This window comes from Ctenopharyngodon idella, chromosome 3, assembly GCF_019924925.1.
Source record: "Ctenopharyngodon idella isolate HZGC_01 chromosome 3, HZGC01, whole genome shotgun sequence".
Taxonomy (NCBI): Eukaryota; Metazoa; Chordata; class Actinopteri; order Cypriniformes; family Xenocyprididae; genus Ctenopharyngodon; species Ctenopharyngodon idella.
The window spans coordinates 22,565,104-22,588,853 of NC_067222.1; the positions used below are offsets into that span (position 1 = coordinate 22,565,104).

Genomic DNA, 23,750 nt, shown 5'->3' on the forward strand with positions numbered 1-23,750 from the left:
GGTATCATTTTAATTGTCTCAGTGCAATTGGTAAAATGGTCTCAATTTCACAGCAGTCACTTGTATTATGAAAAAGATTGAAAACTCAGGAGAATGCTGTTCTCCTTTTGGGTGGTGTCTCTTCAAGATATCTGATAACCCTTTCCTCTCCCCCGAAACTAGGTGTCAGTGTAGTAAATATTTAAAATCCTTCTGTTCTGGTCTGGGTATTTAAGGGAAGTTTTTACTACAGTTGTCCCTTTATTATCAGAGCATTCATATACTAGAACTTGTTTCACCCAAGGCACAACTAGCAATGAACTAAAAGAGAATAATACATAAAAACCAGAAACCTGAAACCTTTTAAAGAATGTATCAAAGCCAACCCGTCAATCCACATCTGTCATTGCCAGAAATTCAGTCCAGTCTTTAAAGTCTCGTAGTGATTGATGCTTCTGCCTGTGAAGTTGTCTGAAATAACTGACCTTTATACAACATATAACAATGTGTTGAAATAGTACAGTTTGTTTCCCACTGCACCACCCAGTTGTAGATACAACAGCGAGTGAGCAAGTAAGGCCTTGATTCAACAGGTGAAATGATTCAGTAATGGATGGGTTAGCTATAGACAGGGCTGTTATCAACTTTCTTTCAACTTTCTAATCAGAATATATTAAATGGGAATAAGCAAATTTTGGGGGTGAAATATCCAAGCTTCTTATGTGTTCTCTGTATTTTTAATATATACGAAAATTGCATGTATTACTTATATTTTATAATATTTTGTATTAATTCACAGCCTTTTTTTTTTTTTACAATTAGTATTAGAATTCATCTATCTGTATTGCCATAGTTTGCCACAACAGAACATATTTAACATCAACAATCCCATAATAAGAAGTAAAAGAATGTCAGAATGAATTAAATAAGATTAAAAAAAATATTGCAATGATCATATATATAAAAAACAACAACAAATACATAAGACTTTCCTTAAATATTCAATATTTTGATCTTTCAATTATTCCTTCAAAATTTAAGATATATGTCCAAGTTCATAAATGTATACAGGTATACAAAATTTCACATCCATAGCTCTATAAAAATAATGAGCCATGCTGAGTTCTTAAGTTTTTACATATTTTACATATCATGGCAATACAACAACACCATTAAATTAAGAATAATACATTTAGGCACAGGAACGGCCTTCATGCAGTTTAACTTTAACTTTTTGAAAAAAAAAAAAAAAAAAGTTAAAGTTTTACCCTTCAAAAAGAAAAAAAAAAAAAGACAAATATTATTATTAGTATTATATTATTGTAGAAGACAAAAAAAAAAAAAACTCCTATGAAAAGATACACAGATCCAGCTGATTTAGTGCTTGGAGCCCAATTAAAAACTTGCTCCAAATGAAAACATCAAGTTCAAGTGAATTTTGTGCCCACTCTGTAAACATTTTGCATTTTTAGATAAAGTAAGACCGTTATTGCACATATTTATACCACTGCACTCTCACAAAAATGTGCATAAATTGTACCTTTAAGGATATAACAGCTAGCCACTGGGGCAGTATCTTTAAAAAGACAACTTTGTTCCTCATAAACCCCTAAAACGTTCATAATATACTTTAAGGTACTTATTGTTACTCTAATAAAAAAAAAAGATCCTTTTATGGGTACTGGCCCAGTGATAAGCCGCTGTACCCTTAAAAGGTCAAATTTTTACACTTTTTTTTCTGAGAATATATATAATATATTCAATGAAAGGTATTTATTTTATGTCATAACAGTAGCACAGTGCTAAATATAAAAGGTGTAAAATATGATGAAAATATTTGTTCCCTTAGATCAGTTCTCATGAAGACACAAACTTGGTTCAAATTTTTGTTGATGGTCGATTCCACTGATTCAATAGCTGATTGTTTTAAAATGCAAGTAAAACTTCAAACAGTTTCACTACTCTTTTCAGTACCAAAACACTTCTCATGTGAACATTCCTCATATCCATTCTTTCAATCACTTCGACATTAAGTTAAATTCTGTTTGCTGTGGTAGAATTGCCATCTTCCTCCTCAAAAGTCCCTCAGTACCTGATGCATTTCATATAATTCTTGAAGTAATGATGGGCCATTTTGTTTTTTCCATCATTTCGTCCTGGAAACCTAAAGTGTCTGTATTTGCTTTGTTTGCGTTTCTTCTGGTGGCCAACTGTAAGTCCTTTACAAGAGGCAATCAGCAAATCTCCGAGACCATCAAGAAAAAACTCTGTGGGATCATCAGACAGACAGAAGAAGATGAGCAATCATAAAAAGATACTCAAGAAGGCTAATTGGACTCTTTGGATTTCAACCATATATACAGGGACTTTCATTTTTGGCTGAGTTTTATATATATATATATATATATATATATATATATATATATATATATATCTGAAACAGTATGTTTTCATAGTACTTTTCAGATTTATTATGATTCCTCATAATATGAAATCTTGAATCTTAATAAAAATATAACCTCAGAATGCCCAGAATAGGGCCAAAAGTTATTTTCTCTTGATAATAACTTTGTAGACTAAAGTTAACAACTAAAACAGCTCATATCCTCCAGTTTCACAGGCAATCAATGTGCAAAGTAGGGCTGCACGATTAATCGAAATTAACCTGAAATCGCACTTAAACGATTTGGCTTAGTGCGATTATGAAAACGTAAAGGCTGCGATTTATTTTATGCGTAGCTTGTCAGTGAAGCACAACTCTGTGATCAGTAGTAAATTCTGCTCCATCTGAAAGCACTGCGAGTTTAAGTTGCTTATAACGTGCATTTGAAAAAGCAACACGCGTTAAATATCTTTCCAAACATGAGAAGCATTTATGAATCTCTTGTCCAACAAATGACAACATTTAATAGCATGTTTTTACTCCAAACTTACTTCATAACATCAGTTGAGTGTTTTAAATAACACCCTTCTGAGAGATGTTTTGGCTTCTTACACAGAATAAGGCACACAACCTGAGAAGGCTTGAAGAACTCAGATAAACCATATATGTCATAGTTGTGTGTATATTAGTCATGTTTAATCAAAGCGTTTCAATCTTGTGTTTATTCAGCTACAGGGATAGTATGATGCCCATCGGGATTTCCTGGAACGACTTCTGCGGCAGGGTTTCCAGGTCTGTGCAGCAAAAGTAGCCCAATGCAATTTTGGTTGGGTGTTGTTTTAAGTGCACTGGAGCTCCGAATTCATATGTACAGGGGTGGAAATCAACCCGTGAAAAAAAGAAAAGAAAGAAAAAAAAATATTAACCCACAGCAACAGCTTAAAAGTAGCCCAATTCTGCTGGGCATATTTGGAGTTTCTGCACGAGAGCGTCATCTGGCTTTCAGATGGAGCAGCATTTACTATTGATCACAGAGCCGTGTTTTCACTGACAAGCTACACATTAAAAAAAAGGAAAAAAAAGAAACCCCGCCTTTGCCAAATCGCGCTCGGTTTATTTTCGATTATTCAAGCAGCCCTAGTGCAAAGCATAAAGTAAGGTAAAGTAGTAATCTGAGCATGAGATGCATGTTAATCTGAAATTCCCGAGATGCACATACCAGTGTGAGCCACCCTCTTCAGAAACGGATCAAAGCCAACCCGTCGCACTGCATCTGTCCGTGCGAGGAAGTAGTTGACGACCCCGTCTACAAAGAAGCAGCCTTTAAAGCCTGGGACTGTTTGGTAGTGCTTACTATGAAAACGTCTGAGACAACCGCCCTCCTCTTCATCCCCTTCATCATACTGAAGCCGGAAATAGAACTGATTTCTTCCCACTGCACCACCAACCTGGAAAGAAAAAGGAAGTGAAGACCTGTTCCTATGCCTGAAAGATCCAGTATCAGTACTGTATTCTATTAATAGCTAGTTAATAGCTAGAAAACACATCATCTTTCCTTAACCATCCAGTCAGAATGAACTCTAAAATAAAGATGAAGTGAGGGAGCAGAGATCATTTCAAGATCTGGGAAAGAACAATGGGTCTCATTCACTATTGATTTTGTGGATTGTGTGAGTTTATACGCACAGAAGAACTTCCCTCGAAAAATTCCCACCTAATTCACAATGTGAATACACACACAAATTTGTTCTTAACCTCATTGTTATGTTAAAGGGTTATTTCACCCAAAAATGAAATTTCTTATCACACATGTGAAGTTTGGGGCAGATCGGACATTGTATGCCCGAGTTACAACAACTTCCTGTTTCATGGCGAAACATCGAACTTTGTCAGGCCGCCACGGACACACCCTTCAGCGAAATCTTCGCAATTTAACATCGCAAAGGCCTTTAGATAGGGTGACCATACATGCCATTTTTCCCGGACACATTCTGGCCAGGATTTCTAAATTGCCTAAAATGTCCCAGTTTTGGCTTTGTTTTCATATTTGCTGAAGGTAATGACTGAAAAGTCATTTGACCAATAGCGTGCATTATACATAATCGACCAATCGTGGCTTGCGAGAAGGCGGGATCTACAGAGAACAGTCAAAGCATTGCAAATACGACAACATTTTAATCCATGGCATGAAGATTGTCAATAAGAACAGTGGCGTGCACAGACCTCCGCGTAGAAATCGCTTTCCGAAATCGCATTCCGGGGCCACATCGATACGACCGAAAAGCACACTTTCACAATTAAAGAGGCTCAAGCCATTTTAGGCAATTTATAAATCCTGGCCAGGATGTGTCTGGGAAAAATGGCACGTATGGTCACCCTACTTTAGATTAGACTGACCAAATATGATGTTGATCTTATTAAAGCTCTAGGAGGAGTTCATTGAAGTACAATGTCTGGAAACGGCAAAAACTGCACAAATTTTGCAAAGTAAATTCAAAATATCTCACTTTCTGTTGGGTTTTCAGATTTTGCTCCCAGGGACTTTTTTGTAGGTATTGGGCTGTTACATGTGTCTGCCGAATTTCATACTTGTACGTGAAATGTAGCGCGAAGGGCACTTAATTGAAATTTTGTAGGTGGCGCTATTGAGCCATTTTACCACACCTAATTCTGAAACCCATATCAGACGTAAATTTTCACCACTTCTGACGTGTGTGCAAAGTTTCATGAGTTTTCAAGCATGTTTAGGCTCTCAAAAATGCGATTATTTCGGAGAAGAATAACTGACCGAGCCTACTCTGGGTCTCAGGCCCTAATAAACAGCTCTCTATGCCTTTGTATATACACACAAACACAATGAAATCACAATCAAATTTAATCCTAACATGTTTATAAGGCCACCAAGAATATGTGATATGTGGTTTCAGTAGTTCCTACATTTTTCGTAAATTTAAAATACATTTTCATATTAAAGTTATTGATGAATCATAATTTGTTAGTGAAAATGTTTGTACACAGATCTCACACACGAAGTTCTTTACAAAAAAGCATCTCTTTACTGACCACATCCAGTTCTGGAACTTTCTCCATTATCTCCACAAAGCTTTCAATCCGTGTATCATTATTGAATATGTAATCATCATCAACCCACAAGAAGTATTTAGTGGTGACTTGAGAAATAGCCAGATTCCTGCCTGCAAACCAGCCCTAAGGAAACAGATAAAGAAATATTCTGGGTTTAGCTCTATAGACAGCAGCTATGGCATAATGTTACATCTCATATCGTCTGTAAACTCTTGCATTACCAAAGCAATGACTGACACATTTGTATTACATGTGACCTTAAAAAAGTATTTACCTGTGCAGGAGGCATGATATAGTGCTCTATGTTGCTGCCAGTCACATTTTCTGGCGTCAGGCTGTCATCTGCTATGATGATCTTGATTTTGGGGTAAAGCTGTCGGATACTGTTGATGAGGATGTTCAGCTCTTCATATCTCAAAAAGGTCTTGGTTGTTATGGTTACTTGTGAGTTAATATCTAAGTTGAGAAAGCAGGGGGAGGGTCATTGACCAGACAAAATCTAGATAATAATAAAGATTTGTATGTGTAATTTTTGTGGTCTTACCTGTTCCTGGGTCATATAAAACGGGAACTGAGGGTCTTTTGATCACAATGGGAAATATGGCCTTGTGGTCCTCAAAAGAAAAATGAACTAAGAAAATAAAGAAAAGTGGATTTGGATTTTTTTTTTTTTTTTTTTTTACAATAAAGGTAAGTTGAATGTAAATCCAAAACTAAAAAAAAAAAATACAAATAGGGCAGTGCTGACATTACCCTGATCTTTAGTCTTGACATGGTAGATGGTGCTGGTGTATGTCACTCTGGACAGCAGATCATTGAGTTGTGTGAGGTCACTGGATAAGATGCTCAGTTCACTCTGACCCTGTCCATCCACCTGCTGTTCATCCAGAACATCCTCCACTGAGAGCACTCCACTCTTTACACTCAAAGACACCTGTTGCACAAAAGTGATAGATGAATGTATATTCCGTATGATATTCATTAACTGTCTAACAAAGAAAGTAACCGGTTGTCTTGAGTTCGCATTTCGACACAGAAAAGATTCATTTGGACGCTGTTTACCCTTGTAAAGCAAAAAGCAAATGAAAAGACCCTCCACCAGAGAAAACAGAGAACCCCAAAGGACCTCCATGGACCTCACAAACTTCAAAACAAACCTTATATAGTTGTCTTCTTTGTGCATACAGAGCCAAACCTGTGAGAATGGGCAGTTTCACAATTCATAACTCATTAGAGAATAATGACAAATACAGTTTTTCTGAACTAGATCTAAAATTCTTTGAAAGTGCATTCTTACCTGGCCATTACATCTCTACTTCTAATTCAGTTTGAAGACACGGTAAATGACTAATTTTAAAAGAAAGTCTGCATTGGCTTCTGTTGTTGCATACATGACATTTAACATCTAACATCCCAAAACAGATCGAGATAATTAAGTGTCTTCAAGTAAACACATTTGAGATCTGAAACATTTATTACATGACTCAGGTAAAAATAAAGTATACTTGAATGCACTAAAAAAAAAAAAAAAAACTTAAATACAAGCAAGTACCTTTATAGTACATTATCTTTTGTGCTAAATAAAATTGTAAAAGTTATACACTATAGATACTCTAATTAAAAGTATACTATTCTATAAATATATTTATAAAGCCTCATTAAGATCTATACTGCATTATAAGAACAGTTATAGATACATTTATATTATTTTTATAATTACTTATAATCCATCCATTTGCTTTTTCAATGTGCATGCTCATAATCCATTATACACTGGAACTATTTTATATATGATCATTTATAAATCAGAGATATTTGTTTGCTGTACCAATTAGTTATTAATTATGTCTTTAATGGCTAATGTTTGCATTAGAGGTGATGAATTTTAATTTTGATTTGTTAAAATCTATATCTCCTCAGCCATATGCATGCTATTGCTTATAGCAGTTTGGAATTATACTTTAAAAATATTGTTGCAGTGTTTTGCAAGTATGTAACATTAAAAAAGATATTTTTTTTCCCAACTGTTTGTATTAATGATTTCTGTTTTTGTTTTTTTTGTTTTTTTATTACAGGAATTATTGTTCATTAGTTACATTTACAAGTAAGCAACTTAAAATATATAATGAGCACATCATGATTTCTTAACATTTGATTTAGGAAAATTGCATCCTATGTATTTACTTTACTTAAAGCCATCAATAATGCATTTATAGAGATTAGTAGCTGTATTATTATTCACAATAAGTATTTATAAGAACACAACACAGCTATTAACAATATATTCACTAATTTGACAGAAATAAATCTGAATAAAAAGTCATTGTAACTATAATATAATAACATTATAGCAGTGCAGGTTGCATCTTTATAAATACATTCATGGAACCATACGATGGACTAATTAATACTTATAAATCAGTGTATAATGGATTATGAGCATAAGCATTGAAAAAGCAAATGCATTACTTACAATTAATTATATAAATAATACAAATGTAACTATAACTGTTCTTATAATGCGGTATAGGTCTTAAGTCTTTATAAATATGTTTATAAAATAGTAATACTTGCTTATAAATAAGTATAAATGGAGCTATAATTAATTATAAGCATGGTCTTCATAGAAAGTGTTACCAAAAATTTTAATGGATTTTTATATATACTATCACTAAGTTCTATTTTAATGGATTTTCATGAAAAATAAAGTAGAAATGTATTAATTACAAGTAAAACATCATCTACATCAACTAACTACATCATATAAAGGGAATATAACAGTTACAATACATTTGAAATGAATGTATAAAAATATGTGGGCAATACATTATAAATACATTTTGTATATATTTATTATATAATATTCTTATATTTTAAATAATTCATAATTTTCTATGTCTGATGAGTATATTTAAAAATGTATGAAAGATGGGTTCAAGTGGTAACTAAATACATTTTTTTTTTAATACAGAGATAGTATGTTATAGTTCATATTCATGGTGTCTCAAAATAGCACAGTTGAGTACACCATTATCTTAAGTAGTACTAAAGAATAATTTTTAGAATATTAAGTACAAAATTAGTGTGCTAATTAGCACTGAGTACATTATGGAAGTGTACTGAAATGATGTGTTTTAGCACAGTTTTTTCACCTGGGGAAGGAAAAAGTTTTACCTGGTATCAATCTTTTTGTAAGAGGTGGCACTACGAAACCCTGGGTGGGGTACTGGAGGGGTGAGTTGGCTTGGGCAAGTATAATCGAGTCCATATTTGTCCCCATCCTAAGAATTATCGTACAGAATTAGAACTTTTACCCCTGGTTTCACAGACAGGGCTTAAGCTAGACTAAAATGCATGTTTGAAAGCAACTTGCACTGACATATCTTAAAATATGTCAGTGCCATTGTTTTGTCTCAAAATGAAAACCAGTAATGTTTTTTTCTAGTGAATGTTTATAAAAGTTCCTTAAATATCCTAAGTGAACTAAGACCTAAACCTAGGCTAAGCCCAGTCTGTGAAACCGGGCCTGCGAAACTAAAATGTAGCCAAACCAAATTTAAGGGTAAAGAGATTGGGTAGGAAATGGAAGGCACTTTTGACCTGATCTGGTAATTCTGGTATTCCTCCAACCGACGTCTCTGAAGATCTTCCAGTTCATCCACTTGCACATTCCGCACAGTTAAAGCATATCCATCACAGGAACAAGACGAACGATTTTTACTGGGAAATGGCCCAATGCTGATGTCATATTTAAAATAAATAAATAAATAAATAAATAATAATAATAATATTATATATATATATATGTGCAATAATAAGGTAAATATCACAGGTAAGATGATAAGATACAGAAGTAATATGTTACAGAGAGTATAATATTCTAAATACATAATCAACCACTGACCTTTGTTTAGGAAAAACTGTATATTGGAGTTGCCTCTTGCTAAAAAGACAAAAAGGTCACCCATGAAACAGTTTTTCCAATACCACAAGAGGAAGAACAACCACATTGAAAACTGACAAACAAACATTACACAGACACAGTAGTAGGGCCATACCCTGATGGAAACATTCTGCCTGTGACATCTGTAACATGAAGTAATCCACTTTGTATACTGTAAATACCTAATGCAGTAATACAGAGCCCAGTCAGGAATAACTTAAGGAGAATGTTCATTTCTGGGGATTATCTGAAAGGAAGATGTGTTGACAGTTAATAGCAGTAAAAACACAACTACTGGATCACTAATATATAAAATGTAATACTTTTCATCTTTTTATCATAAAACTACACATGTCCTGAGAAAACAAAATGGTGAGGAACAACATTGGAAATATTCTAAACCACAAAAATATTTAGTAAAAATTAAAATACTTCCACTACTACTACTACTACTACTACTACTACTAAACAATGAAAAGTATTTATAAATGTTTTGCTGAGTTTGTAACAAACATGAACGGAAATAAAACCAATAAAAATAATTACTAGATAAACTAGAGAAATGAGTTTGCTTTAGTTTGGTAACTTTTGGCACCTTACTACCCAGATACATGTGGCTCCAAGTAAGAAAGACTTGTTTTTCTACATTAACCAAGTCATTCCACCAGATGGTTGACATTTCTGTCCCCAGGACATTGTATGTATAAATATGTATAAAAATTAACTCTAAAATACATTTTATTATTAAGCAAAGTGTCCTGAACTTTAATCTAACTGCAAATTTAAAATACATAATTTAAAAACTACTGAGAATACTAAAAAAAAAAACTCATTTGTTACATGTCCCCGCTATATAATCCTAAACTTTATCATGAAATATTATCATTAAAATCTTTCAGAAATCTTATTTATTTATTTAATTTTTTGCATTGTACACTTGTACATTTTACACTTGTCCTGTTACCTAAATTATTTCTTAGATGTTATTTGTTTATTTTAAAAATATTAACTTTAGGTAAGTCACTAGAATTTGCTCAGTGTGTTATCATGCTATTAGTATCATGTATTTGATATTTTTTTGCTTAATCATGTTACTTGCAGTCCTGTTACTCATATGAAAAATAACAGGAGTGAGTACAGTCCTCTGTTTTGTTGATTTAATAGTGTGAATATTAGTTGATATAATATACTATTCACCTGTTTTATGAGTTTTACAGTTGAAATTACTTCAATTGTAGATTTTTAGGATTAGTTTTACAATGTGAATACCATACTTGCAGGGAGCCAGTCCACCATGAAGAGACTTAAACTTTTTGTCTTTGTCTTTCTTATCTTTTGATGGAGAGAGCCTATATGCAGATGCCAGAAACACCCACCTTAACGAGCTAGGCCTGGATAACTTATGAGGTCAGGGGGGTATTCCAGAAAGCAGGTTATGTGACATACCTTGGTATGTTTAAGAGTAAGTAAGCGGATAACCGCAACTTTCGGTTCCAAAATCTGAGGTAACTTTCGGGGTATGTAAGTAGCCATAGCAACTTGCTCTCTGAACATAACCTGCTCTGGGGCGGGGTGGGGCATGGCAAGGCAAGGCAAGGCACGGCACATTTAAAACAGCTCCTGCTGACCAAAGTGCTGTACAATCTAACAACACAAAAAGAATGCAATACAATAAAATACATAGACTAACAAGAAAACGCATTAAATCACAACACTACATTTACATTGATTTAAAAGCCTGAGAAAAAAGATATGTCTTCAGTGAGGATTTAAAACCATCAACATTGGAAGACAACTTAATGTAAACCGGCAAATCATTCCACAGACGTGGAGCAGCAACTGAAAAGGCACAATCACCTTTTAACTTCAAACGAGACCGTGGCACAGTCAGCATCAACTTGTTGTGGACCTTAAGGGTCTAGAACATTGTCGGTGGAGGAGGAGATCCGTAATATATTGTGGAGCCTGGCCATTTAACCCCTTATACACATATAATTAAACTGTAAATTTCACACGATATTCAACCGGCAGCCAATGAAGTGAAGCCAAGACAGGCGAGATATGTTCCCTCTTTCTGGTTCCAGTAAGAAGCCTGGCAGCAGCGTTTGTACTAGTTGCAGGCGGGACAGAGAGGATTTAGCCACACCTAGGTATAGTGAGTTACAGTAATCCAGCCTGGAGGATATAAAAGCATGGATTACTGTCTCCAAGTCCTTGACTGTTAAAAACGGTTTCAATTTAGCGATGGATCTAAGATGGTAAACGTTATTCTTCACCACTGAATTTATTTGTTTGTCAAATTTAAGGCTGCTATCAAAAATCACCCCCAAATTTTTTGCATAAGGATGGGAATTCACAGATAAAGGATCCAATTGGTTATTTATTTGTGTAACAGCAGCTGGTGGCCAAAAACCACACACATATATATATATATATATATGACATAAAGCACTAATATAAAGCAGTAGTGTTTAAATGTTTATTCAGTTCTAATATATGTATTTATTTTATTGTCATCTCATACATGGATCTGCTTTTTATCCTTTTCATAACAGAATGTTTTCTATGCTATAATTTCTATAATAAAATAAATATGTGATATCTTAAATTAAATAATTAGCATCAAACAAACAATATAATTGTTATTCTCAGTGAGTAAAGATTACTTATTAAATAAAAAGTTTGAAAAAATGATTGCACAACCACCCAATAGGTGGGGATGTGCACTAAGTAGGTTATGTAAATCGGCATTAAACAAGAGGAGGAAGTAGAATGGCGCGCTTTTTCTTAGCGTCTGTTTCCATGGTGAATCATCAATTCGTCACTCTGTTGAGAATGTCTTGTGTGTTAACTGGGAACATACTCTGGGTTGGCTGAACTTACTCCCGGACAAGTTTTTGGAACCAACATACCTCGAGTAAGCAAGGTTGGGGTTAATCAACTGAGAGTTAAGGGTACATGTGACGATAAGTTAACCTTGCTTTCTGGAATACCCCCTGGTAGCTACAAATATGACATACGAAAATACATAGGCTCACTCATTAAAAGGTCGCAATCTAGATTTAAACATTCAAGAGTTCTTATTCCTAAATGACAATGATTCCGCTGTCTATTAAACCTTTGAAATTACGATCAAACCGCAATATTTAAACCTGTTTTCGCGCTGCCGCTGATACAGAGAAAGCAGCTAAGCGCTCATGTAAGCTTTATGTTTGAAACAACTTCACAGTCTTTTTAACTAGGTTAAATTTCTGAGTTGCGAACATTAAATAATAAATATTGGGATCAAAGTTTATAGCCAGGATATAGACAGGGGCGGACTTAGTGATTTGGGGGCCCTAAGCGATTCCAGGTATGGGGCCCCAACAGTCAAACTTCGAACTTAAAACACTCTTTTTCTATATATTTTTTTTCTATTTTTTTTTTTCTACATCTGTAAATAAACTGCATGTTGATAATATCTGTAACCTGGAATGTTTATTTTCTCAATGTAAATTAAATACAATTGAAAAAAAAAAAAAAAAAAAAAAAACTAAGGCCCCGTCCACACGGAGATGCATTTTTTGTGAATATGCACAAATTTTGTATCGGTTAGGCGTTCCACCCACATGGATCCGGCGTTTTCAGAAGGTGAAACCGCTATTTTTTGAAACCAGGTCCCAGAGTAGATAAATCCGAAAATGCCGCCTTTGCGTTTTCGTGTGGACAGCCTATCCGTATATTTTGTGAAACGATGATGTCATCACCCCACGTGTCGACCCTAGTCAGACGGCGCTAACAGCACAAAACAGCAACAACAACAACAATAGCAGACTCTAGATGCTTGTGTTCGTGCTGCAGAAGCTACTGAGCCAAAATAAAGTGTTATTTCTAAGCTTTACTATAGTTTGTATACAGCGTGCAAGGTTTGCGCATGCTCCCAAGTCTTATTCGCTGTTTTAAGTAATCTCTGTGGCAGAATTACAGCACCACATACTGGTCTGGCATGTATACTACATCGTTTTGAGTCGTTTCAGTGGTTTCATGTGGACGCAGATATTTCTTGAGACGAGGAAAAAAAAAGAAGATCGGATTGGGTAAGCTCCGTCTTCGTGTGGACGTAGCCTAAATTCACAAACAAACTATTTATAGTTAATTAACCATATTTGTGATTACACTTTAATATGAATGCGTCAAAATCTGACAGTCACAGCACTGTCATTTTTCACACTGTAGTCCAGTAGCGGCTCCTGCCCGTAAATTTAGGTAGGGCAGATTCTGGGTCTTAGCGCTAGTTTATGATAAACATTTTGTAAGCTTTATATCCTTATCGCTGAACACATCAGACACACTTTTGGCAGAATTCTAATGTCCTTGCGTTATTCAGCCTGAGGGTGGCGCTCTAATGATGATTGACAGAGTTTAGTACACACAACAAACGCATAGAATGCCATCTAGTGCGTTTTTGTTTGAAAACGGTGTTTTAAAATGAAAACGATCCTCGTCTACACTGGCGTTTCCACAGCGTTTCAGAAACGATCTCCATCTACACTACACGGCCGAAAACGCATGCCACGTGTAACAGAAAGTTTACTGTTAAACATATATATTGTTATAATTCACACAAAATTTATTTTCATATACCTGATATAGATGCCTGATTTATATGAGTGTTTTCCCCTTTAATTGTGGTGATGACATCATGAGTCAACATAATTTCCTGTTCTGTCTCCTCCTCTTCCTCTTTGCATTTGTTAATGTACAGAAGAGGTGAGGTTATTTTGGGCTCCTGATAATCTTTATTTTAATATTTGCTCTTATGTCTATATTTTCACTCTAATTCATGTGTATAATGTTATTTTACCCATCTTTGTGGTTATTTCTGTCATTTCACCCTGTTTGTTATATTTTTGCATTTGGGCCTAAATGTGGAACAGAGAGCACATGTGACAAGTGTACATTACATTTGTTTTATAGAGAAAACATGGGCGACTCTCACACTAAGAGGCTGTTTATTTGTTTTATATATCAGGTATGTTTTCTGTTATGTTATTTTCTTGTTTAATGTAATTTTTCCTCTTGCCATTGTAAATGCATGCAAGAGAGAAAACAAGGGCGACTCTCACACTAAGAAACTGTGTTTATTTATTTTATATCAGGAATAAAAGATCAGCGAAACCAAAGCCGCTGGAAGGCAAGCCTGCAACCTTTAGCCAAAAAAGCGTAACGGCTAATGCTAACGCTCCGCCCCGATGGTACGCAGGGAATGAGACCAGAGGTTGTTTTTTGAATGGATGTCAATGGATGAGAGGCTTCACTATGCTGATTAAACAGCTTTTGTGGGGAAATAGCTAATCATTTATTTAAACTACAGCCTGTTTGCTAATCTTCAGCATGTTTTACACCAAACAATACTTTCGTTGGGAACTATATGTAGATTTTAGCTTGATAAAAATGTATTTTTTTAAGAGAAGGCAGACTAGGGAATGTTGCGACTGATGTCACTGCCATTACACGATAGGCTGAGAGGTGCTGCACGTGATTAAGTTAGCCGTTACGCTTTCTCCAATGGTAAGAGATACAGACCCTCCTATCTCCCTATAATAATACGATCTCTGGCGAAACTGCCGCTTGCCGTTATGCAGAGCGAACGTGGGCAGCCACGCCATCGTTTTCAAAAGTCTCCGTTTTGGTATGTTTACACTGATATATTTTTTACATTTTGCGAGCTATCACAAAAAAACAAGTATCCTGGGGATGTTGGAGGGGCACAAGAGGAATCTGAGGGGGCGGATCCCCCCCTCAGATTCCATGGTCCAGGGATACCATGGTCCTTAAACCAGGTACTGGTAGCTTTGGCACTGTGTGCAGGTGCCAAGTCCTGTTGGAAAATGAAATCTGCATCTCCATAAAGTTGGTCAGCAGCAGGAAGCACGAAGCGCTCTAAAACTTCCTGGTATACGGCTGCGTTGACCTTGGACCTCAGAAAACACAGTGGACCAACACCAGCAGATGGAACCCCAAACCATCACTGACTGTGGAAACTTTAAACTGGACCTCAAGCAACGTGGATTGTGTGCCTCTCCTCTCTTCCTCCAGACTCTGGGACCCTGATTTCCAAAGGAAATGCAAAATTTACTTTCATCAGAGAACATAACTTTGAACCACTCAGCAGCAGTCCAGTCCTTTTTGTCTTTAGCCCAGGCGAGACGTTTCTGACGCTGTCTGTTGTTCAAGAGTGGCTTGACACAAGGAATGCGACAGCTAAAACCCATGTCTTGAATACGTCTGTGCGTAGTGGTTCTTGAAGCACTGACTCCAGCTGCAGTCCACTGTTTGTGAATCTCCCCCACATTTTTGAATGGGTTTTGTTTCACAATCCTCTCCAGGGTGCGGTTATCCCTATTGCTTATACACTTTTTTCTACCACATCTAACGGAGCGGGTGACCCACGTGACGACCTGGCGTGACGCCAGCATCTTGAAATTACCTGGTTTTTAACCACGTAAAGAGCCAAGCTGTTGTGTAAAGACTATAAATGGACATTAGAGGCACTAAATACAGATATTTTATACCTAAATACTAAATACTGAATCATGGACATTACAGGCAATACACACCTAAAACAACACTAACATATTTTTTCCTGAATCCATGTGCTTGTGAGTGTTTTACTTTCAAAAAGCAGACTGTCCATACAGACATTCCATATTCTTAGCCTACAATGTTCACAGTCCATGCAAGACACTCCAAATTAATAAATTGTTAATTATTGTAATTTCCTATAGTATACCATCAGACCAGTCTCTTTATCCTTTTTCCCAGGAAATCAACAGAATAGCCAGGTGATAGCCTCAGGAGAGCCTTTAAAATGTTTTTGAATGAATGTTTAACATTACAATTCCTTTAGTGGACAGTTGCTCTTACCCTCATATGGTCTTTGGGATCTGTTTCCTTCATCTCAGTTGAATGAGATTTTGTGACAAAATTATCTGTAATTATCTGTAAAATTATCTATCTACACACACAAATAAAAACTGGGATTGATTTGGTTGTTTTAAAGGTATGTACCCCTCAAAAGTCAATATTGAGGCATACATTTTAGAAAATATATTATCTATATAACTTGTAAATACTTTACATTCTGTAGAAGTGTGTTTTTATTTTATAATCAGACATGACCTCAAAAAATACATACTTTACAGAAACAATCACCAATCAAAGGGTTGCTATGTATACATACAATTTTAGGTGTGCAGTTTTACAGTTTTTCTCAGTCGCTTTGGTGCATTTGACAACTGAAATTCTCAAAACTACTTGTTCAACCTCCACATCATCTAGTCTTGTGTAGGCTACATCATAAAAGCAATTTCTTATTCTGTTGAAAAAAACTGAAAATGCTTTTGTACTCATGCAATTGATTATGTAAGTGTCTGCTGTTTCCTAATTTATCAATTGCTTATGTCATGTTGATCAAAATATATGATATGGTTCCCTGTTGAATTACCCCTCAAAACATCAAGGCATTAGTTCCTTGCATGATGCAAAATGGTTGAACTAGTTTCCATAAACTATCAAGCATATTTTCTATACATTCTATTAGACTTTTTTTTTTTGTAAATGTGTCATGAATTGAAGAATTGCAGAGGTGCATTATGTATTTCACAAATGAAGGGAAATGTAAAGGGCTAGATCAGAACACGATAGACAGTCACTTTTTAAATGAAATATCAAAAGGATAAACAACAGATTTTATTTCCACAGCCTTGAGTTTTTGAACGGATCTCTTGAATGAATGATACAATGATACATCAAATACATTTTATCAGACACTTGTCACCACCTAGCGGAATAACATCATATCATTATTTCATGTAACAAGTTCCTACATGTGCTTACGCAGCCTGGTCTCATTGTTAATACGTAGGTATTAATACGTAACTTTCAAAGACACAAAACGTACATTTTTGTACGTTTAGAAAGGCGCTAAAACGTACAATATTGACGTAATTATGGCACTAAAACGTAAAAATACTTACGTTTTTACAGCGAAAAAACGTAAAATATTTACGAATCTTTCATGTCATAAAGATATATGTATAATTTCCATTTTATCGTTTTGTAGATAAATGTAAGATCCCTAAACCCCATCTCGAACCTAAACCTACCCATTTTATACAGAATGTTAAAATAAAATAAAGAACAGAAATGTGTAGGAAAATGACAATTTTAGTAAAAATATAACATTAAAACGACATTTTGAGCCACTAATCCTACAATCCGTAAGTATTTTTACGTTTTAGTGCTATAAATACGTCAATGTTGTACGTTTTTGTGTGTATAAAAACGTAAGTAAATGTACGTGTGGTAGAACCACAATTTACGTAAAAATACACACGTTTTCTCATGAGATCACGTTGGCTTACGTGTTGTTAACGTATTCTTATGGCGACCGGTCGGAAGTGCGAGTAACCGATCTTCTTCCCGAAGTGTTGTTTACGTGTGAAGACACGTTGTAACACGTTTGTGTTTTTCTTACCTTAATTCAACTCATGATTCGATTGTATCCTTGTCCACATTTGATTATTGCAATGGCTGATTGCATTATTAAAGTTAAATAAAGCAGCAGATTCTATTATTAACAAACCGGCCATGCTTGGACGGCTAATTTGGAAAAGCACGAGACATTCCACAAACATTTTCTCCATTTCCCATTAAAAGTTTCAGAAACAGACATCTAATTTCGGAATGTTTCAAATTTCGTAGAAATATGCTTTACCAAAAGTAGCGAAATCTGCAACCTGTAGCCTACGCTATCTGCTTTTTATAGGCTACGCCTAAATATAAAAATTAAATAAGCTATTGATATATTGCATAAAATATGCTGACCATTTATATCAGACATATAACCTACGACATCTAGCCTACTTTATATATATATATACAGGTGCTGGTCATATAATTAGAATATCATCAAAAAGTTGATTTATTTCACTAATTCCATTCAAAAAGTGAAACTTGTATATTATATTCATTCATTACACACAGACTGATATATTTCAAATGGTTATTTCTTTTAATTTTGATGATTATAACTGACAACTAAGGAAAATCCCAAATTCAGTATCTCAGAAAATTAGAATATTGTGAAAAGGTTCAATATTGAAGACACCTGGTGCCACACTCTAATCAGCTAATTAACTCAAAACACCTGCAAAGGCCTTTAAATGGTCTCTCAGTCTAGTTCTGTAGGCTACACAATCATGGGGAAGACTGCTGACTTGACAGTTGTCCAAAAGACGACCATTGACACCTTGCACAAGGAGGGCAAGACACAAAAGGTCATTGCAAAAAAGGCTGGCTGTTCACAGTGCTCTGTGTCCAAGCACATTAATAGAGAGGCGAAGGGAAGGAAAAGATGTGGTAGAAAAAAGTGTACAAGCAATAGGGATAACTGCAACCTGGAGAGGACTGTGAAACAAAACCCATTCAAAAATGTGGGGGAGATTCACAAAGAGTGGACTGCAGCTGAAGTCAGTGCTTCAAGAACCACTACGCACAGACGTATGCAAGACATGAGTTTCATTCCTTGTGTCAAGCCACTCTTGAGCAACAGCCTGGGCTATAGATAAAAAGGACTGGACTGCTGCTGAGTGGTCCAAAGTTATGTTCTCTGATGAAAGTAAATTTTGCATTTCCTTTGGAAATCAGGGTCCCAGAGTCTGGAGGAAGAGAGGAGAGGCACACAGTCCACGTTGCTTGAGGTCCAGTGTAAAGTTTCCACAGTCAGTGATGGTTTGGGGTGCCATGTCATCTGCTGTTGTTGGTCCATTGTGTTTTCTGAGGTCCAAGGTCAACGCAGCCATATACCAGGAAGTTTTAGAGCACTTCATGCTTCCTGCTGCTGACCAATTTTATGGAGATGCAAATTTCATTTTCCAACAGGACTTGGCACCTGCACACAGTGCCAAAGCTACCAGTACCTGGTTTAAAGACCATGGTATCCCTGTTCTTAATTGGCCAGCAAATTCGCCTGACCTTAACCCCATAGAAAATCTATGGGGTATTGTGAAGAGGAAGATGCGATATGCCAGACCCAACAATGCAGAAGAGCTGAAGGCCACTATCAGAGCAACCTGGGCTCTTATAACACCTGAGCAGTGCCACAGACTGATCGACTCCATGCCACGCCGCATTGCTGCAGTAATTCAGGCAAAAGGAGCCCCAACTAAGTATTGAGTGCTGTACATGCTCATACTTTTCATGTTCATACTTTTCAGTTGGCCAAGATTTCTAAAAATCCTTTCTTTGTATTGGTCTTAAGTAATATTCAAATTTTCTGAGAAACTGAATTTGGGATTTTCCTTAGTTGTCAGTTATAATTATCAAAATTAAAAGAAATAAACATTTGAAATATATCAGTCTGTGTGTAATGAATGAATATAATATACAATTTTATATAATTAATATATATATATATATATATATATATATATATATATATACATATGCCTATGCATTAAAAATGATTAATACTTCTCTTATAGACACAGATGAGGAGCATCGGTTTGGTTTATTGTCTTACACTGTAAAGCATTAGTCACATTAGTAAACAACAGATCACACAAATGACAAAAAAACAAACTGAAAAAAGCTGGCAAACTTAGATTTGGGGATTAAAGAATTAAATATTTTAAGGGAAATTACCTCGCACACACATTATCGGAATTCGTCTCCGGCTTCTGTAAACAGTAAAGTTTGATTTGATTGGCCAAAAACTTTTACAATTTTTTTTTTTTTTTCATTCTAATTTGTTACAGAGCAGTGAATTGATCATATTATTTAACTTATAGAAATAGAACAGCTGCAACATTCCTTAATGCTTATTATTAAATTATTAAGACCCTAACCCTATTTATAATTATATAAAACAATTATAAATTAATTATAAAATACTGCCCCTGCATACAACAAAAAATGTTTTCTGATTTTGCATTTGTTTTTTTGTTTTTATCAATAGGCCTATTTGATTTTATTATACTTTGTTTTTAGAACCACACCAATTCGACTACATAAAAGTAGACATTTCAAGCTTTCTATAGATATATTTCTCATGTCTGTGAGGCAAGCAGCCTATACGCTGAGTTTCAGTTCATTTAGCCTATAAGACGCGCTCCAGTTCACGTGCAAGTGATCGCGTCCGCGCCTCCATGTCATGATTATATTGTCTGCTATATTTACTTCTTATTTATTAAATCCAGCCAATTGGTTGATGAAACATTGATTAAAATTAAGATACAATTTTTACAAAACGAAATTCACTTTAAAGAAAGGCTTTCTACAAAACAAAACTTAATGAAGTGGTCAAAATCATGTCTGACTCACTCCATGTCTCCCGATATATTGCGCATCGTATGATGTATCCTCTTATCATACTCATGCTGTTCACTTTTCATTATCAAATAGATGAAATTAAAAAATAACATTATAGGCCTATTTAAACATAAATATGAAACTAAATACGTTTTCTTTAATGGCTACAAACAGTAGTAGCCTACAGCACAGAGAAATGTCATGTCGTGAGCAAGAGCGGATCATGAGTCGAGTCGAATCAAGCATAATTTATTTTTAGACTTATTTGTTGGCCAGTTGTGGTCTGTGCAATAAATATTAAAAGTTCTAAACCATCTATTGTGTTTTATTGTTCCACTATAGCAATGATAATATTTACAGTAATATATTGAATTTGATAGGTGTCTCTCACATTGTCCCAAAGCAACATTAAAATAGTGTAGATTACTGTACAATGTTTTATAATAATATTTTATTCTATTTAGTGTCCATTTCATTCATTTAACATATTTAATATTGGGGCATCCAAGTTATTTGACATATTTGAAAAAAGAAAATTAAAAAGCAACGCAATAGTTACTTTCCCTGGTAATTAGTTACTTTTATAATGAAGTAGGCCTAACTTAGTTACGAACTCAGTTACTATTGTGAGAAGTAACTAGTTACTATAACTAATTATTTTTTTAAAGTAACTGCTGAAAAAAGTGTGTAAAGCGTGGCTATACAATTCAGTTCCTGCAGGGACACGACCAGCAGAGTTCAGTTTAACAGCCCGCACTAAAGGCTCTCCTGAAGCACATCACCTGATTGGTATTCTGTAGATTTCCTGGGAAGTAGGATAAAGAGACTGGCCTGATGGACTGGTATATTGTACAGTAGGCAATGAAGTTAACAGTTAACATGATTATAGGGGTCAAATTAAGACTATGGAATGTCTGTACAGTTACATGCACTTAGTAAAACATACTTTCAAGCGCAGGATTCAGTATTTAGTATTTAGGTATAAAATATCTGTATTTAGTCCCTCTAATGTCCATTTATAGTCTTTACACATCAGCTTGGCTCCTTATACGTGGTTAAAAACCAGTCAATTTCAAGACGCTGGCGTCACGCCAGGTCGTCACGTGGGTCACCCGCTCAGTTAGACGCTCAAAGTACAAGACGTTCGGATAGACGTTCGATCGATCGATCGGTCAGTCCTTCGGACGCTTGATTTTGGCACGGAGTCCGCGCCATACTGCGCGAGCCTCAACAGCGCAACCGTGTTACTGTCAGCACATTATACATACATAATATATTATTATCAATCGCCACTAAATGTAATAGAATCATGCTTGCGTTTTGGTGATTCCCTAGCTATTTTTGCTATTGATGTTTTAATCAGGCTACTTAACCGGTCGGACAAGTAAAACCCTCTTTCGCTTGCCCCCTCAAAAAAAATCAAGCGTTAATGTCAAGCCCTGGTAACCCTATGTGCCGGGGCTCAACCCCGCCCCAATTTAACCCCTGAATAGAAGCACATACATTTTCTTTTTGCGAATTAGATGTTTTTAGTAACATCACTAGGCTACTCACATCTGGTTGTATAGAGCGTAATAAAAATAAAATGGTCATTTTTTCTCTGTTTGACCACCTCAAAACAGGGATTTCGCTTTAAATCTATGGCAAAGAAGCAGCAGCACATATTTTCACAGTCGCAATTTTTTGTGCCTCTTACAGATGCTTCGGGAACATCCTGTCACTTAGTCAAATAAAAAAAAGATTTCTACATTAGGCATATTTTTCATATCGTAAGCCTCGTCATAGGCTACGCATTTCAAACCGCACTATACCCGTGTAGCCTAAACTATAAATGACAAGTTGCCTGAACTAACTTGACTTAATGATATAGCCACTTGTTACTTAAATATTGACAAATAATATAATTAGTAGGCTAGTTATTGAAACATATATGCATAGATCATGCCGCAAATCATTCAGAATAAAGACTCACCTTAATTCCGCAAGGAAAATGAATACTATCTCCGGACGCTGAGTCAATATAAAAGCTACTCAACAGGTTTATGCGGTGCAGTGGTGAAAATGCCAGTGATTCACTGAACTCTCCTAACAAGTAGGCTATAGCTAATAATGAATGCCGTGGGCCATTCAGATTTCTTTATTGTTTTGGCTCCGTGGCGGAGCGAGGGAATTTTCATATGGGTGGCCCGGACACCCATAAATCTATAACTACTGGACTTTTTTAGTGCCTACAACAAAACTGAATACAAATAATTCTACTTAACTGTAACTGATGTAGTGGTGGAACAGATCAAGTCCTAGTCCTACAGGGTGAATTTGTCAATTTTAGTCTTACTCCTCACCTCCAGGCATATTACAGAAAAGAAGCTCAGTCAGTTCTTCAACAATTCTCGGTTTGACTGTCTTTCAAAAACTTGCAACTGAAAATTAAACATTTAATGTTTAACATTCTAGTTGTCAAAATAAATTAGTTGCAACAGATCTATCATAACGAAATTCAATTCAGTACGAAGGGAAAAATATTTTCTCTCTAGAATGTCCAAGAATGTGAATGACAAGGGCGGCAGCACATTAATAGGTTACCATAATGTAAAATTAAGCATTTTATGCACGTTATCCATTTCCATTTGTACTTTTCCAACTAACACAAAATTGGCACATATTTTCGAGTACAAATGCACAATGCTCGTATTTGTGCATCAAATTACAATTTGTCTTATATTGTGATCTCACATTACAGTAGTCCATACATTTTAGAGACATTAAATATTTAGAGTTCTTAAATATGACGCATATAAAATAAATAAGACATACATGCATTCAAAGTGTTTATTCATCTTCATATTTAATCATGTTATATTAAAGGGATAGTTTACCCAACAAATGAAAATTCTGTCATCATTTACTCACCCTCAAGTTGTTCCAAACCTGTATAAATTTCTTTGTACACAAAGAAAGATATTTGGAAGAATGTTTGTAACCAAGCAGATCTCGCTGACCATTGACTTT

General features: G+C 35.3%; 1 protein-coding gene across 2 annotated transcripts; it reads right to left on the reverse strand.

Annotated features, from left to right (window-relative positions):
- Positions 1 to 435: 435 nt before the first annotated feature.
- On the reverse strand, positions 436 to 23,037 carry LOC127509796 (beta-1,4 N-acetylgalactosaminyltransferase 1-like). 2 transcript variants are annotated; one of them, XM_051888784.1, is made up of 12 exons: positions 22,714 to 23,035; positions 9,505 to 9,636; positions 9,351 to 9,389; positions 9,047 to 9,184; positions 8,621 to 8,727; positions 6,604 to 6,641; positions 6,200 to 6,380; positions 5,991 to 6,077; positions 5,721 to 5,902; positions 5,426 to 5,569; positions 3,582 to 3,810; positions 436 to 2,246 (listed from the first exon to the last, which is right to left on the reverse strand). In XM_051888784.1, exons 2-12 carry the CDS (start codon positions 9,621 to 9,623, stop codon positions 2,065 to 2,067), a joined length of 1,446 nt encoding a protein of 481 aa, XP_051744744.1. In that variant the 5' UTR covers positions 9,624 to 9,636; positions 22,714 to 23,035; the 3' UTR covers positions 436 to 2,064. The 2 variants fall into 2 exon arrangements, with proteins under 2 accessions (XP_051744744.1, XP_051744745.1); XM_051888785.1 differs by lacking the exon at positions 436 to 2,246 and having other exon boundaries at positions 2,834 to 3,810; positions 22,714 to 23,037.
- Positions 23,038 to 23,750: the final 713 nt, after the last annotated feature.